General features: G+C 32.3%; 2 protein-coding genes across 3 annotated transcripts; one reads left to right on the plus strand and one right to left on the minus strand.

Moving 5' to 3' along the window:
• Nucleotides 1–2,133: 2,133 nt before the first annotated feature.
• LOC107901591 (probable LRR receptor-like serine/threonine-protein kinase At2g24230) lies at nucleotides 2,134–5,511 on the plus strand. The gene is made up of 2 exons (XM_016827653.2): nucleotides 2,134–2,412; nucleotides 2,493–5,511. Exon 2 carries the CDS (start codon nucleotides 2,739–2,741, stop codon nucleotides 5,298–5,300), a length of 2,562 nt encoding a protein of 853 aa, XP_016683142.2. The 5' UTR covers nucleotides 2,134–2,412; nucleotides 2,493–2,738; the 3' UTR covers nucleotides 5,301–5,511.
• A 5,530-nt stretch (nucleotides 5,512–11,041) lies between these two features.
• LOC107901592 (probable purine permease 5) lies at nucleotides 11,042–12,851 on the minus strand. Of its 2 annotated transcripts, none has more exons than XM_016827655.2 (2): nucleotides 12,597–12,851; nucleotides 11,042–12,408 (listed from the first exon to the last, which is right to left on the minus strand). In XM_016827655.2, the coding sequence occupies exons 1-2, from the start codon at nucleotides 12,619–12,621 to the stop codon at nucleotides 11,336–11,338; spliced, it is 1,098 nt and encodes a 365-aa protein (XP_016683144.1). In that variant the 5' UTR covers nucleotides 12,622–12,851; the 3' UTR covers nucleotides 11,042–11,335. The 2 variants fall into 2 exon arrangements, with proteins under 2 accessions (XP_016683144.1, XP_016683143.1); XM_016827654.2 differs by having other exon boundaries at nucleotides 11,042–12,411; nucleotides 12,597–12,818.
• Between the last annotated feature and the right edge of the window lie 4,777 nt (nucleotides 12,852–17,628).

The following is a 17,628-nucleotide window of genomic DNA, read 5'->3' on the forward strand; positions in this document are numbered from 1 at the left end:
ATCGGACTTGACATTTTATTTGATGATGGTTACTTTGGATTTGACATTTTGTGATTTGTTAGTCATACTTTTTTAAAATTAGAATTAAATTGAGATCATTTGTAAATTTTGAAAGTTAAGTTTTTAAAATTATGACTAAGTTTATATAATATGTAAAAGTTGAGGGCTAAATTTATTATTATACCCATTTTTTTAATTGCCATGTCATCTTGCCGTTTGTGATTTTAACAAGAGTGATTAAAATGTCTGAACTATATAACGCGAGTGCTTAAATTGTAAACTTTTTATTTTAAGTGCCTAAATGAAAAATTTTGATAGTTAAGTGACCTTCTGTGTAGTTTAACAAATATATATATATTAATACTCAAAACAAACCATTAACAAACTAAAATGAACAATGGTTCATTTACAGCCTAGTATTAATAAAAACAATAACAGTGCTTTCCCTTCATAATATCATCCACGAAAACAGGCACTGAAAATTTGATGAGCCAATTTAGAGAAATTAGGGCATTGAGTTGTGGAAATCAACTCAATTGGAGAAATCATGAGAAGAAAGAACAATTTGGTGGCTTCACTTCATCCTTTTTAAAGATTTGCATAACCTTTTTTAGCTTCTTAATTTGTAATGGTTATACGAATATGGCAGTCATAAAATATATATATATTTTTTTGAAAGAATTCATTTTTCCAAATATATGTAAAAAGGTTAGATTTTTATATAGAAACGTGACCCAAAATAATTTCTATTGTTGTTCGGGTAAATTACACTAGTGGCACTTAATTATTACTAAATATTTTTTTATTGATTACTTAATTATAAAAAAATTATAAAATGATCCTCTTACCATTCAAATTTGTCTATGGTCACTAGTTCGCTATAGGTGGCAAACTTTAAAATTGACATAATAATCACGTTAGTCCTTAACATTTATAAATCATCTCAATTTAGTCTTGATTTAAAAAAAATTTAACCCTCAACATTTGCACATTGTGTACTTTGTTTTTCTTTTTTACATTGATGATCAATTTTAAAAGAATGAGAAAATATTTAAATAATTATCTTAAATTCTTTTAGGTGTTTTCAATTTTTTTGTATATTTTCAATTAAATAGCTGATAAATTTATTCTTTTTAACTTTTTAAGTGGAAGGGTCACAAAAAAAATAAAATTTGCCAAAAAGATTAAATTACACCATATGTAAATATTGAGAATTAGATTTTTTAGAATTAAAATTAAATTGATACTATGTATAAATATTGAGGGTTAAAAATACTATTATGTCAATTTTAAAAATTAAATAACTCTTTTTTTAACTTTTATAATATAATATTATTAATTTAGTTGCTATTAATATAGTTTACCCTTAAATAACCAAATATAAGGGTGTTAGTAAATAAAATTTGGACTTTTTTAGTTGATTTGGGCACAAATCAGAAGATTGGATAGCCAAATCATTTACTTGTAATGTTTGATGAATGTAGGTTTACATGACATTGTTTAGCTAAAACCTCCTAAAACAAAAAACGTTAGGATGAGCAATTTTTTTCACAGCTAATTGGGAATGACATATCTGACCATATTTGATAAAAAATTTCTTCCTTCGCCACATGCATCTATTTATTAAATATTTATATACTCTTAATTTATTTTCAATTTACTTATGTAAAATGATTTCTTACAACTTTATATTAATTGATATGATATTTGACACAATTATATTGATACACTATCAATATTTATCAATTTTTACAATGTTAATATTTACAAATAAGCAACTTAAAAATTTATTTATTTAAAATTTTAAAAATATTTATTAATTAATTTTCATAATAGATATTTTAATTTCTTGATAATAGTGTTTTATTTTAATAATTTTACCAAATTGTAAATTTGAAAAGTGATTATATTTCCATTTTTCTTTTGAACAACAAAGGAAAATTAGAGAAACCTCAACAAAACTTCTCATCAATTAGCAGAAAAGTGAAAAAAAAAAGATGAAGAAGAAGATGATCATTATCATCATTCAATGAAGAATCATTGAATACCTACACCAACAATACCTGATACATTCACCAACCTAAATTATGTTCTTTATTTTTTATTAATATATATTGTATTAAATTCTTCTTCCATTTATGAAAGCTCAACTTCTGACAGTTTACAAACTTCCATTTTCTTTCCCCTTCCCAATATCTCTCCATGCCTCTGCTTCTCTCTCATTTTCAAAACATTGTTCTTGTATTGTTCTTTGAGTAGTAAATATATTGTTTTTCGAGGTAAAACTAAACAAAAAAGATATAATTTTGATTTGAAAAGGAAAGGAGTTGTTTATGCTATACAATTGACAAGAAAATTCACTTTTGTTTGTTTGTTTTATTGGCTTATATATGCTTGCAAAGTCTGACAAAGGTAAGTTCAAGCTTTCTCCTGTAAAAAAAAAATCTCTTTTTTGGTGCAAAATTACAATTCATTTTGTTGGTTTCTTACAGGTACTGTTTTGGGATTTTCTGGTCATAACAAGAGCCTCTACCAAGTCTGCTCAACAGTTGTTCTTGTTGGAGGTATTGCCCTTTAGTGGGGCTTTGCTGAATTTGGTAAAAAATAAAATGTTGTCTTAGAAAACTAGTCATGATATGGTGGTGGTGATTTGAAGTTTAAAGATAAAAAGATTGAGTTGGTTAAAAAGTGGTGCCTTTTTGGTTTTGTTTATTAAAGTTTTAAACCTTTTGGCTTAAATGGCTTTTGGTTTCTTTGGTTCTTTACTAATTCTAACACTCTTGTTCAAGCACTTTACTTGTCAACTACCCAATACAGATGAGTTTTATGTCTCTAATTTCTTGAAGAAAATGGGGTTAAACTCTTCCATGTCCTACAACTTCTCTGGTTCTGTTTGTTCATGGAAAGGGATGCACTGTGATACCAAGAAGGAGAATTTAATTGGGTTAAAAGCTTCAAGTTTAGGCCTTTCTGGTATCATACCTGATACCACCATTGGAAAGCTAGCTAAGCTTCAGTCTTTGGATCTTAGCAATAACAAAATCACTGCTTTGCCTTCAGATATATGGAGTTTAGGCTCACTCAAGTGGCTTAACCTATCTTCAAACCAGATTTCAGGGTCTCTTCCTAACAATGTTGGCAACTTTGGTCTGCTTGAAGTTATTGATCTTTCTGGCAATAATTTCTCTGGGGAAATCCCTGCAACTATAACCTCTTTACTTAGTTTGCAAGTTCTTAACCTTGCTGGAAATGGATTTGAATGGAGCATTCCAAGAGGAATTCTGAATTGTAAGGCTTTGGTTTCGGTCGACCTCTCCTCAAATCGCCTAAATGGTTCATTGCCTGATGGTTTTGACGCAGCATTCCCTAAGCTCAAAACTTTGAACCTTGCTAGAAATGAAATTCATGGCCTGGACACAGATTTTGCAGAACTGATGTCTCTTACAAGCCTTAACATTTCCAGGAACTTGTTTAAGGGTTCAGTTATGGGTGTGTTTCAAGGGCAGCTGAAGGTGATTGACCTAAGCATGAACCAGTTTCAAGGTCACATTTCTAAGGTACAATTCAACTCTACTTACAAGTGGTCTCATTTGGTTTATCTAGACTTGTCTGAAAACCAGCTTAGTGGAGAAATTTCCTTAAATCTAAGTCAAGCTCAGAACCTTAGACATCTTAACCTTGCATATAACAGATTTGCTATACAGAAATTCCCTAGAATTGAAATGCTTTTGGGATTAGAGTATCTCAATCTGTCTAAAACCAACCTAATTGGCCACATTCCTGGTGAAATTTCACAACTGAGTATTTTACACACACTTGATGTTTCATCCAACCGTCTTAGTGGCCAAATTCCATCATTGGCTAACAAAAGCCTGAAAGTTCTTGATGTTTCACACAACAATTTGAGTGGAGAAATCCCTGTTTCTCTCTTGGAAAAACTCCCATTAATGGAGAGATACAACTTCTCTTACAACAACTTAACCCTCTGTGCTTTGGGGTTCTCCCCCGAGACCTTCAAAACAGCCTTTTATGGCTCATCAAACAGTTGTCCTATTGCTGCAAATCCTGTCCTTATCGAAAGAAGAGGTAATGGACATAAAGGGTTAAAGCTTGCCTTAGCTTTAACCCTCTCCACGGTCTGCTTGCTTGCTGGGTTGCTAATCCTAGCCTTTGGTTGTAGAAGGAAATCCAGGAAATGGGTTGTTAAGCAACCTTCATATAAAGAGGAACAACATGTTTCAGGTCCTTTTTCCTTCCAAACCGACTCCACCACATGGGTGGCTGATGTTAAGCAGGCAACATCTGTCCCGGTTGTGATATTTGAGAAGCCACTACTAAATATCACATTCGCAGACCTCTTGTCTGCAACTTCGAATTTCGATCGAGGGACATTACTAGCAGAAGGGAAATTCGGGCCTGTTTATCGAGGATTTCTGCCTGGTGGAATTCATGTAGCTGTTAAAGTTTTGGTTCATGGATCAACATTGACAGACCAAGAAGCTGCAAGAGAGCTTGAGTATCTTGGTCGAATCAAACACCCCAACCTTGTTCCTTTAACCGGATATTGCTTGGCTGGGGATCAAAGGATTGCTATTTACGATTACATGGAGAATGGGAACTTTCAGAATTTGCTACATGACTTGCCACTTGGTGTTCAGGCAACAGAGGATTGGAGCAATGATACATGGGTAGAAGACAACAATGGCATACAAAATGTTGGCTCTGAAGGGTTATTAACAACCTGGGCATTTCGACACAAAATAGCCCTTGGTACTGCACGAGCACTTGCATTTCTCCATCATGGCTGCTCGCCCCCGATAATCCATAGAGATGTTAAAGCTAGTAGTGTTTATCTTGACTTAAATTTGGAGCCTAGATTATCTGATTTTGGATTGGCCAAGATTTTTGGAACTGATCTAGAGGATGAAATTGCACGGAGTTCGCCTGGATATGTGCCGCCAGAATTCTCTCAGCTCGAATGTCATGCCTCCACACCAAAATCCGACATATATTGCTTCGGCGTTGTTCTGTTTGAGCTGATCACAGGGAGAAAGCCAATCGGAGATGATTATCCAGAGGAGCAAGAAACTAATTTAGTGAGTTGGGTTAGAGGATTGGTGAGAAAGAATCAAGGATCAAAGGCAATTGACCCTAAAATCCGTGATACCGGACCGGATTACCAAATGGAAGAGGCTCTCAAGATTGGATATCTCTGCACAGCTGATATTCCTAGCAAGCGACCGAGCATGCAACAAATTGTTGGCCTTCTCAAGGATATTGAACCAAGAACTTCTCTATGAAAAATGAAACAACTATGACTATATGTTTGCCTCTTTTTTACTGCTTCTACCTTTTTTTTTACCATGAGTTTTTGCTTATGCCACCATGGGAGAGGATGTAGAGTAGCTGTTAAATTGTGTCTTGGAATCTCATATCTTTGTCTTTTACCTTTCCATTGTTGGCATCATAGTTATAATACACGAGTTTGATCCTTGAAACTTTCAAATAGAATTCTCGTTTCAAGTTTTCTTATTGTTTAATCTTCATGCAAACAAGTAAATCAATCTGGAACATGTTTATTGGACCAAAGAAAAGTAATGGGGTGTTGCCAAGCTTTGAATGCTTAGGTCATGCAATTGCAGCCTTTGGTCGCCCTACAGACAGTTGCATATGCCTTGTATGAAAAGCAAACTCTGTCCGTTACCAGTCGCAGTTATTTTTATTTAGTGGGGGGATATGGAGGTAGTTGGGAGCACCTCGAGAGTAATAGTTATTCATGGACCACTTTTCACCATTAATGGAAGGAAAACACAGTGATGCAACATGAAGAAAACAAAATGTGAGTTGTGCTTGTCAAAATTTTTAAAAAAGGGGGTCCATATAATTATAGAAATATATATGTTATAATTGCAGAATAACGGTGGCAGTGATGAAGAGAGACTCCTACCACGGTTTATAAGGGCATTTAACCCTGAAACTGACTATATTTTAAAGATCAAACTGAGAGTTCCCTACCATACCAGATATTATATAAACATCCAATAATATTTGGCGTAGTGTCAAGTTATATTTGTGGATGATTTTCAAAATAGGGTCAGCTTAATTGGGTTGGTTTTCAAAATAACCGGTTTTATATACAGTAGATCGAATAAGAAATCTACCAATTCTCAGTTCACCCGAACCATTCGGTTCTAATTTTCAATCAATGATGTGATGCTTAAAAGGGGGTATAATTCAGAAAAAGGCTGCATTGCTATAAACTCATCAAGTATTCACCTAAAGTGGAGATATCAAGTTCTGTCGATGCACTTTTTGCCGCGTTTAGAAAAGTGTTCTTCAATGTGTGTCTATATATACATATATATATGCTTTAACATCATGGGATGGTGTAGAAAAAGCTGCCGTTGACTTGCATGCTACAAGACATTGGTACAAGAATTCATTTAGAGCTGTTAGATGGATGGTTTTTGACTCCAAAAGCAATGCATCAATAGGTGGGTGAAATGATTGTTAAAGAAACTCATCAGGGCCAGTAAAATTCATGGGGTTCAAAAGGGTTGTGCCTGTCACCAAGATTTACCTTGGCAATACAATTTCAAGAATGGACTGTCGTTGGTAAAAAAACAAGTAGGTGTTTTCTGCTCCCCTTTTGACCTTTGGCACAAAATCTGTCAGTTACAATGGTGGTAGAATTTAAAGAAAGTGGTCCAAGAAAGGAGCAGAAGAGATTAAAAACAATTAGTAGTGGCTTTGAAAGATGATAAATGCTATATTTAGATGAAGGTACAGTGTCTCGTGAAGCTTTCATTTTCAAGTGCCAATAACTCTAAGTTTGTCTTGCATCAGAAAAATTACAGTACTAGAATTTACTAAGTGCTCCCAGGGAAAGAATCACAGATTTTTCAAAGTTTGCATGCCTTGAATTACTCTATTGTTTTTTAGTGTATTTCTTGGGGTTCCATAGACAAGAGTTTCTTTTCTAGTAAGCCAAACCCAATACTTGTTCTGACATACAAAATATAAGCCATGAAAATGTATGTACGATGAGGACATCTTTTTGAGTCGAAAGTGGATGCCAGAGCCTCAGGAAGCTGGTACCATCCACAAGAACGGCTTTATGTTAGTAAGTCCCATCCTTCTAAGGTCTTTAACTAACTCTTGGTTCTGTTTTTTTCACCAATTTGCAATTGTTTGCCTTGTGTGTGCTTAGTTTGAATACTTTAAAGTTTTATGGATGTGGTGCATTGAGTATAGTATATTTGTTTGTAAACTTTTAAATTTTTCGAATAGATTGGTTAATAAAATAAATTCATTAATTATGGTAATATACTTGGTATAATTGTCCTCATATGTTTTTTGCATTCAAAATAAAATAAAAGTAAATATTAGCTCACTAGTTTTCTAATATTTAAACTAATACTAAGCAGTATTACGTGGTTGGATTGTAATACAGAAAAATAACTTATATTAATAGACTAACCTAAACATGTCCTTAATCTAATCGAGAATGAACAAATTGATTGAAAAACTAGTATGTCATCTATCAAATCCAATTAGAAAATGAGCATCGGAGCAGGTGACTCCCAAAAGATAAAGATATAGATGTGACTGATTGGATTGACAATACATCGGACTGGATCCATAAAGAATAGATCTTGAATCTGTTTATGAATTTATTCACTTGTAACGTTTATAGTATGACATACCTAGATCCTGAATAGATGATTGACTATGTTTGCATGATTCGTATATTTTGATATAAGTAAAAGTATGATTTCAAATAGATAAAAAAACCGAAAGTTGGTATGTTGGGTACACGATTTCTGCAGTATGTAGCATCATTTACAACAGTGAAATTTATAGTCCGAGACATGAGTAAATGATATCCTCTCATTGACATTACATAGTTAATGAAAAGTAAACTGGCTACAAGTTGTTCATCATTGTGATTAATGACTTGATTATTATTTGACAGTAATTAACTTTTCATGAGATAAAACAAGATCATATTAGGAGAACGAATGTTATCCCAAAAAGATTAAGGATGTCTTATGAGGGTAATATACTTATGACACGGTCATTGAACGAGCATTAATCGAGTTGCTTTCGTAATAGTATATCGTTAAGGATGGCTCAGTCACGATACTATTATGGAATGACTTCATGACTAAATAAGTTTATAAAATATTATGTTAAAAGTTTAAGAAATACTTGTAATTAAACTTAATATGGGAGAGACCCAAAAGCCCTCATATTTAATGGGAGGGACGATAAACCCTAATATTATTAATTAGGGTAGGGTTGTCGCCCCCTATACTTCTAGTTAAACTACAAGTTCGTTTTTCTAGTTGAAATAAGCTTCTACCATTCAAAAAGAATTCTACTTCATCTTCATATAAATAGATGACAATGGTAAGACTAAATATGTAACATCCCCACTTTAAAAAAATAAAAAGAAAGAGAAGAAAATTATTTATGGTAGAAGTCCTTAAATAAGAAGATGAAAGGACTTCTACCATAAATGAAAGAAGAATTTTTTTTCTTTCCCCTCCAATTCCCAGAGGGTCGAGGGAGAAAAGACTAAGTCTGTCAGTTGTTATTATTGTTAGTCCCAATTCCCAAAGAGTCATGGACTTCTCTGATAGCCATCGTTGCCAAAAAACTCGGGGTGGCGGATTCGTGTATCAAGTTATGAGTCTAAACTTTAGTACGTGGTCTAAAATGAAAGAAAGTAAAAATAAAAGTTGAATTTATTTGAATTTTCATATTGTGCAAATTAAATTAATTCCGTGATTTTGAATTTAATTAAAAACCTTATTTTCTTTATTCAATTTGTCAATATCAAAATATTAAAGTTTATTAATATTAGAAAATTTCTTTTATTGTGATGTTATTAATGATATTTATAATCATGTTTTAGTTTATTTTTATCAATTAATTTGTCTCCAATACTTATGCAACGATTTATATGATATTAGCACCACTGAGTACAAAAATTGCTCAGCTTATGGTTTGTTTATTTTTCCGTGCACAGGTAGTTAGATTTGTTAGATCGTTCCAGCAGCATCCGAAGAACCGAAGTTCAGCTCAAACAATGTTGGTGAAGAGTTTACTTTATAGTTAATGTAAATGGCATGTACCTAGACTTATAAATATATAATATTATGTCGTAAACTGAATTTAAATATTTTCATTATGTTTTCTTAGCTAGTATTTTATAACTAATGTTTTGATAAAATAGTAAAGTATAGAAATCTAGTTTATTGATATGTTTTGAGAAATCGCAGTGCTGGGAATTGATTTGGGAGATGATTTAAATGTAAATATTTTGTGAAAATCTAAATTTTGTAGGGAGTTTTATGTAAAATAGGCATAAATGATGCCAAAATTTTCATAAAATAATTTTACTACTACGTTTCCTTTTCAAAAAAAAAAATGGAAAAGTGAGTTGCTTCGGCAACGAAATGTAACGTTTTATATTCGGATCCAACAATTGGGTCGGGTATAAAGTGTCACAAAATACGGTAACTTTAAGATATTGTTACTCTGTCCGAAAATAGAATTTTATTTTCTAAATATTAAATCTATTTTTTGAAATAACAATTTTGTTAGAAGAGATTATCGTTTTCACACTAAAGCAAAGAAAACTATTTTTGTAACTATATTTGATTCGAATCGTTCGAGTCCCCACTTAAAACAATTCGTGGTATGAGAATAACAGAGAAGACCGTTCAGTTGAAAACTAAAAATTACAAGAACCTATCTAATTGAAAACACATGTGCGATTTTAGTAAATGATTTATTATCATAAATATTACAAACTGACTCGATTTTTAAAATTTTTAATTTTCAATTTACAAAAAAAAAATTGTTTCCAAACGGTATTTTTTCCAAACATTAATGGTAGCTAGATTAGTTTAGACGTTTTTGCCAGCATATCTTATGGCATTATTTCCAATATTATGGAAATTTCCCTTCGAACAAAACATTCATAAAGTGTATTTTCAATCACTTGCCCACTTTTCATAATCCATAGTTTGTTTACTTTTTGCTTTCAAATTAGAACAGGTTGTCGAAATTTCAACTTCAAAGATGCTTTTAGAGATGTTAAAAGCAGAACCTCAGTGAGGAAAATCTTAAACACAATAATGAAACATGAATAATAACTCAAAATAAAAAAAATGAAGCAATAGGACAAGACTTCAAGGCGTATATCAAGTCACTATATTTAGAGTTCTATTCGCCCCCCACCTATACTCGGTGTGTAAATGAGTTTCAAATAAATAAACATCAATGATACAATGAAACCTAATGCTTTACATTTTACATTGATGAAAATAATCCACTACGCACTGAGAAATAATAAAAAGAACTTTTTGAGAATTTTTTTAATATATTTTCTAAATGAAATCTCACTCTTATTTATAGGAATTATTGTGTCTCTTTATAGAGACATAATTTTTAATAAGTGTCTTTTCTGAATAACCACTCTTTAAAAGAGACATAATTATTCAACTAATATTTCATAACTATTCAAATAATATTACTTGTATAGTTATAATTCCTTATCAAAAATCAAGTGATATAACTCTTAATCAATAACCAAAACACATTATACCCTTTCATTTATAGTTATTGAAACACTATTCCAAAAAAAAAAAAGACTGGCAAACATGGACATGCAAAGTGTTACTTCGTTGGCATTGATATCTTTAATGGCAAGAAACTTGAAGACATTGTTCCTTCATCCCACAACTGATAACCCTGAATGAAGGTAACTTGTATCAACAGCATAGGATGAGATATATTTTTGTCAATATGAAAGATATCATTAAAGAAATGAACACATGCAAACATTAAAAAGAAAAGGACAGACATATCTCTATATTGATTGTTGGAATTTTTGCTGGTATTAACAGACCCCTGGTTCTAGTTAGGCTCAAGCTAAGGTCAGTTTTATCTATGTTGCTTGACTTTTCCTTATTTTTCAAAATATGTGTTCCGTATGCATATTGATTTGAGACATATTCGGACATGAATATAAAAACTATGACCCTCCACCAAATATCATTCATATACATGAAAAAGCTTTAAAAAATTGAATACTACTTATAATAACGTATCTATTTCTAGTACACATATTTGAGTCTGAATACAAGTCTTACAATAGCTATCTAATACACAGATGTGAAAACTTTTCTTACTCCCTTTGAATCCAATGTAATGATCTTACTTCCTTGGGCATCACTTTGACGGTTCCCATTCAAAGTAATAAATCACATGAAACTTCTTTATGATGTGAATGTCAAATACTGAGTTCTAGGCAACATAATTGTCAGGGTAACTTACTCCCAGTGGAAGTGCCATAGATGTAGGAAGCAAATCCCCAAAATGTTATGACCAAAGAGAGGATCTTGAAGCCACTCATTGGGTCATTTAAAAGGATGACAGCAGCAATGCTTGTGACTGGCACCCTTACAGCATTAAGTACCCCAGCCATCACAGTGGAAGCCAAGAACAGTATGCCAGTGGCTCCTAATACACCCAATTGGAAAGTGATTACACTCCAAATGAGAACCAGGTTGTATGCAGTTACCCCACCCTTGAAAGTTTTGGCCTCAGATGTCATCCCTTGAAAATCCTTGTTGATTATGACTCCAATGGTTGTAAACAAGAAGGCACAGGAAGAAACCATGACTTGTTGCTCCAAAACAACATGGAAAGATCTCCTGCCTAAGAACTTTATGAAAACCCACTCTGAAAGTGCAAAGATAAGGCCATGGAGGGCTGATCCTAATATGTCCCATACAAAACCCCAAATGTATTGGCTGTTGGACACATAGGGATACCTATCAGAATCTGAATCCAATGCAATTATGGTCATTGCAGCTGTGATTATCACAATAGCATTTATCACAGAAGCATTCAGCTTGTTATTCACAATCCAAAAACCAAACAGTGCAGAAAAAGCCAGTGATGATGAAGCCAAAAGAGCTGCTGTTGATGCAGGGAGATAAGCATAGGCATATGCATACATGAGATTGTCAGCAGCGCTTAAAAAGCCCAGAAAAACATAAGAACAAAACAGTTGTAAGCTGAGAGGTGTAGGGGAAGTTCTATGAAACAGGTACATAGGAAATAAGATCAAAGCTGGTATAGGCCATCCAGCCACTGCTACCCATGAAATGATCCATTTGCTGGTCCCTCCATTGGCAAAGTATACACGAGATAGAAGGCTAGAGGCAGGGAATGCCACAAGCATTCCCAAACTGGATAGAAAAAGCAGAACCCAATGTGAAAAGGGCTTGCTTTTGTATGCTTCCCAAGCCATGTTCTTGACCTTGAAAACCCATTGTAACGATGAAATTTTTGAACTTCCAGACCCCGTTGACTCCTGCTCCATTTTTTCTTCTAACATGAACCAAAAAAGAAAAGGGGGGGGGAATTAAACCTTTTCATCATCAATTGTGAAGCCCTAAATAATAATAATAATAACAAATGACCAATGCTTAAATAAAACTAAAACGCATGAAGAACTTGATAAACCCAAACGAAATTAAACAAGAACTATGATGAGAAATTACAAAAGAACGAACCTTCCTCGAGTAGCAGCTCTTGCATTTCAAATCTGTTTCCTAATTGTAGGGTTTAATTATTTTAAGATTTTTCCTGTTCAGTGAAAAATCTGGTTTGATGTGAATGAAATAGATAATCTAATTCTTCATTTTCTATCTTATTTTAGTTATTAATTTTGTATGGCCTGTAAAGCATGACGGTGTCCCCATGAATATAATTTTTAGTGTTTATATTCTCTATCGGCGGAATATTCTAAATGGTTTTTTATTCATGGTTTTGCAACAGCAATATCAGGGTGAAATTACAAAATTCTTTTACGGTGGAAATAAAATTATAATTTGTACTCTAAATTTTAAAAGATTAAATTAAAATTTTATATTTATTAATTTAAATTTTTTAAAGTTTTAAAAGGTCAAAATAAAAAATTTTCCATTTTAAGGGGCTGGCCCTAGATTCGCCTAAAACCACCAAATAAATTTAAGAAAACAATGAAAACAAAAAAAAAGAATAAAAAATAAATAAATAAACGAAAACAAAAATTAAAAGTGAAAAATAGATCGAATAAATCGATAGATATGATGGATAGATGGATAAATGTCCAATTGACCCATTTGAGGTATAAATTCCAACAAACTCAATTAGCACCTCTAATTAACCCTCCAATAAATAATTCCTTGCAAATTGAAGATTGAATTCCCATGAGTCATTGAAGAAAATCGAGAAGAAAACTACTTCTAAAAATCACAAGAATCTTCCACAAAGAAATTAATTCTCATAGTTGAAAAATTTATTAATGAAAACAATTGTGTGTATAATAGACAATGAAGAAGCCTTCATATAGACTAGCTAAGTACATCCAAATAAAACTCTTAACTATATTGAAACTCTAATTAATCTAAATAAGAAGTAGTTTTAAACTAGACTTTCTTGTTTAACTAAGAAAAATAAAACTCCTAAATAACTTAAAATACTTAAAAATATCCAAAATTCAAAATAAATAAACAATAAAATAATACCTGATAAATACAATATTAGGCTCATATGTAATAAAAATTAAGCCTAAAGATTGAGCTCAATATGATTTAAACTCGAATTAAAAGTCTGAAACTCATCATTTCTGTAATAATCTCGTTCAGAAATTCTGCTCGCGTAGTCTTTATTACATCCCAAAAACCGAGTTAGAGGAAATCAAGTTAGTGAATTTAATAGTGGTTATGTCTGGCTTTTGAGTTTAGATTGTGAAAATTGTTGTTAAGTAAATTGAATTGTTTTAGTGGATAAGTGCACTAGATGTGTGTTTTAGGTCTTGTGTTCAAATCTCTCTTTAAAATTTTTGTCTTAACTTTATCCTTAAATCATCTGGTATAAATAATATTTTTGCGCTCAATTGATGATAAGAATGAGTCTGTTGGGTTAATAATAAGGTTTCAACTTACCCTTTAGTCTTGTGTTCGAATCTCTACGTAAGCAAAAGAGAATTATTTTTTGGGCGTCACCCATGTAGTGGTATTTGAGTTTAATTTGAACTCTTGGAAAATCTGTCAGGATGAGGATTAGGTAGTGGAGTTCTGGGCAATTTCAATTAGTTTTAATTTTAATTTTTATTCTATTCTCTTAATAAAAATAATAATATTTTTTTTCCTTCCCAATTCTATGCCCACATTCCCATTCCCTTTTTCTTCATTTTTTTCTTTCTTTCTGTCGTTTTGATTTGTTTTTTGTCTTCAAAATTTCTTCTGCAAATTTGTTTTGTTTTTTCTCTTTACTCTTTTTCCCAAAGATGGCTATCGTGCAAAGCCTTTCTTTTTAATTCCTTCTATTTTGATCCGAATGCGATGCTTTTGAGGTGTTGGGTAAGGTTCTAGTTTCTTTTAAGTGATGTTTATTTCGTGTTTATTGAGTTATTTGCGAATGAGGTGATGTTAATGTAGGTTTTTGTGATTTGGTGCAATTAGGAGAAGATTCTGAGACGGTCGATCCTCCAGCGAATTAAATTCTCTTTTTAAGTCGTCGTTTCATACAAGGGTAAGTAGTTTCGCTGTGGTAGGGGTTGTTTTGTTCTGTAAATGAGGTCCGTTTGATGATGGTTGTACTGATTTGGTCAATCGGGTTTGCGAAAATTGTGTTAATTAATTTGTGTGAGTTGTCGGTTTAGGTTACATGTAACACCTTTTACCCGTGTTTCTTACCGAAACAGAGTATGAGGTATTACTAGAACTCAAACACTTGTAGTTTTTTTTTAAATTTCGACAGCATTTCTGCTTATTTTTACATAAAACCCCCTGCAAATTTCCAAAGACAATTTCAAACAACTTCAATATTTCCAACCAATTACAGTTATATGTTCAGACATAATTTATCCATTAATAAACACCAACATATTAAACCGAACAATACTATATATATACATATTTATACCACATTACATAAAGTCATCTATACATGCCATGTTTCAAAAGTGTTGATTGCCAAAATACCCAAAAGTTGATGATAGTGTTGGTGATGTTTTGACTTTGTCCAATTTTCGGGCTGATCGATGTCACTATAATCAAGGGAAAATAAAGAAGAGTAAGCATATAGCTTAGTAAGTAAACACATGACAAATAAATAAATTTCTCACATGATTACAAAGTAACATAATTTTAACCACACAAAAATTTCATTGTTTGCTCAACTTCCAGCAAGCTGTTTTTCTGCGTCATAGTCACCAATTTATTTTTATCTGGAGCTACAGGGCTCAAAATTAAGTTACGTAAATTTTACCCAAAACTATACTCATATAAATTTCTTCCATAAAATTTAAAAATTTTTTTGCTTAGCCAATTAGTACAGTTTATTCTCTAAATGTTCCCCTATTTCACTGCCTGATAGTTCTGACCTCTCCTTACTAAAATTTACTTATCTCCCTGTAAAAAATTCAAATAATGTTATAGTTTCTTTCTATTAAAAATAGACTCCTTAAGGAATTCAATAATGTAAATTTCAAGCCATAATTATTTTTTTACAATTTTTGGTGATTTTCCAAAGTTGGAACAGGGGATTTCGAAATCAATCCAACCCTATCTCAATAAAATTTAAATGTCCCCAAATATAAAACTCTTTGCTTGCTCTGTTCCTTTCATATGAAAATAGACTCATCCAGATTCAATTTCATATATTATTCAACCTCTAATTCATTTTCCACCATTTATAGTGATTTTTCAAAGTTGCCCAACTGTTGTTATACAAAACAGTTTTATATTTAAATTTGCTCTTTTGAAGTTTTGGTATTTCCTTTCACCTTACACATGGGTTGATTAAGTATCAAACCTAATATTCCTCACATAACCTTGTCCAGCATATATAAATATTCACCTTTCCAATTTTCCCGTTGAACACTCGGAATGTTATCCGTTATCAGTGGATTCAGCACTTAGCAACCACCAATGAATCGGGGAATCAGCATTTAGCAACCCCTTTCACATTTAAGATACGGTGGGATCAGCACTTAGCAACCACCAATGATTCAGGGAATCAACACTTAGCAACCCCTTCACATTTAAAATATGGTGGAATCAGCACTTAGCAACCATCAATGAATCGGGGAATCAGCACTTAGCAACCCCCTTTATATTCAATGTACTCCGGCCTATTCCGAGTGTTCAACTGAAAACCGTGTTTTTCAACACTTTACCACCTTTCCCAACTTAACTACATTTTTAGGATCTTCGTCAATTAATTAGAAGCTCTAACCAACACTCCAATAAATAATTCATTGCAAATTAAAGGATGAAGAATGAATCCCCATAAGTCATTGAAGAAAATCGAGAAGAAAACTATGTCTAAAAATTACAAGAAAGAAATCTTCCACAAAGAAATTAATTCTCAAAGTTGAAAAGTTTATTAATGAAAACAATTATGTGTCTAATGGACAATGAAGAAGCCTTTATATATACTAGCTAAATACATCCAAATAAAACTCTTAACTATACTAAAACTCTAATTAATCAAAATAAGAAGTAGTTTTAAACTAGATTTTCTTGTTTGACTAAAAAACATAAAACTCCTAAATAACTTAAAATACTTGAAAAATATCCAAAATTCAAAATAAATAAATAATAAAATAATAATACCTAATAAATACAATATTGGGCTCATATGTAATAAAAATTAAGCCTAAAGATTGAACCCAATGTGATTTAAACTCGAATTAAAAACCCATAATTCGTAATTTTCGTAATAATCCCGTCTAGGAATTCTACTCGTGCAGCCTTTACTAAAACGATCATGGCTTGAGCTTTGGAACTCAAAATTGAGTGATTTAAAGTGCGTTTTGAACCTAATAGATATACTTTCGAACTCTATGAAGACATCTCAGCCCAAAAATATTAGGATCCCATCCAAAAAGTCATCGCAAGTCGATTGATTTTCCAAGCTTGAAAATTGGCAACTTCGGTGAATGAAATTTAATAAATTTCACCCCATCCATGCATGTAGCAAAAACTTTGAATAAAACAAAACCTTTTTAAATTTGATATAATTAAACCATAGTCGACATTGTGAAATATATAAAACAAAGGCCTTGATAATTAGTAAATTCAAAACTCGATTCTAGCAACATAAGAGGATCCACCACATGAATCAAGCCTCCATCATTGAACATGAAATAGGAGCAAAAAAGGAATCAAGCCAATATAGATTGGCAAATAAACCATCAAAGTAAACGGTGACCTTGGTGTCGATAGTCCTTTTCCATGCCCTCGCTCATGTGGTGATGAAAACGTCTCTATTGACCTAAAACAACAAATATGTTTAAAATCAAAGAGATTAAATAGAAAATCAAGCCATCACAAGCTTATTAGAAACAACTGTCAGTGGCATAGCTAAAGGCCTATTCTTCACTTCCAAGTGAAGAACAAACCCAACAAGAGTCAACACTACACAAATAAAGTATCATCAAGGAAGGCAATGTCTTAACACAAGGTCAAATGATTATTATTCTAAACTCAATCGCATCACATTGAAAAACTAATGATAACAATGGTGGCAAGTGGAGGTGACTATAGGTTTCTC

This window comes from Gossypium hirsutum, chromosome D06 (genome assembly GCF_007990345.1).
Source record: "Gossypium hirsutum isolate 1008001.06 chromosome D06, Gossypium_hirsutum_v2.1, whole genome shotgun sequence".
In the NCBI taxonomy this organism is placed as follows: domain Eukaryota; kingdom Viridiplantae; phylum Streptophyta; class Magnoliopsida; order Malvales; family Malvaceae; genus Gossypium; species Gossypium hirsutum.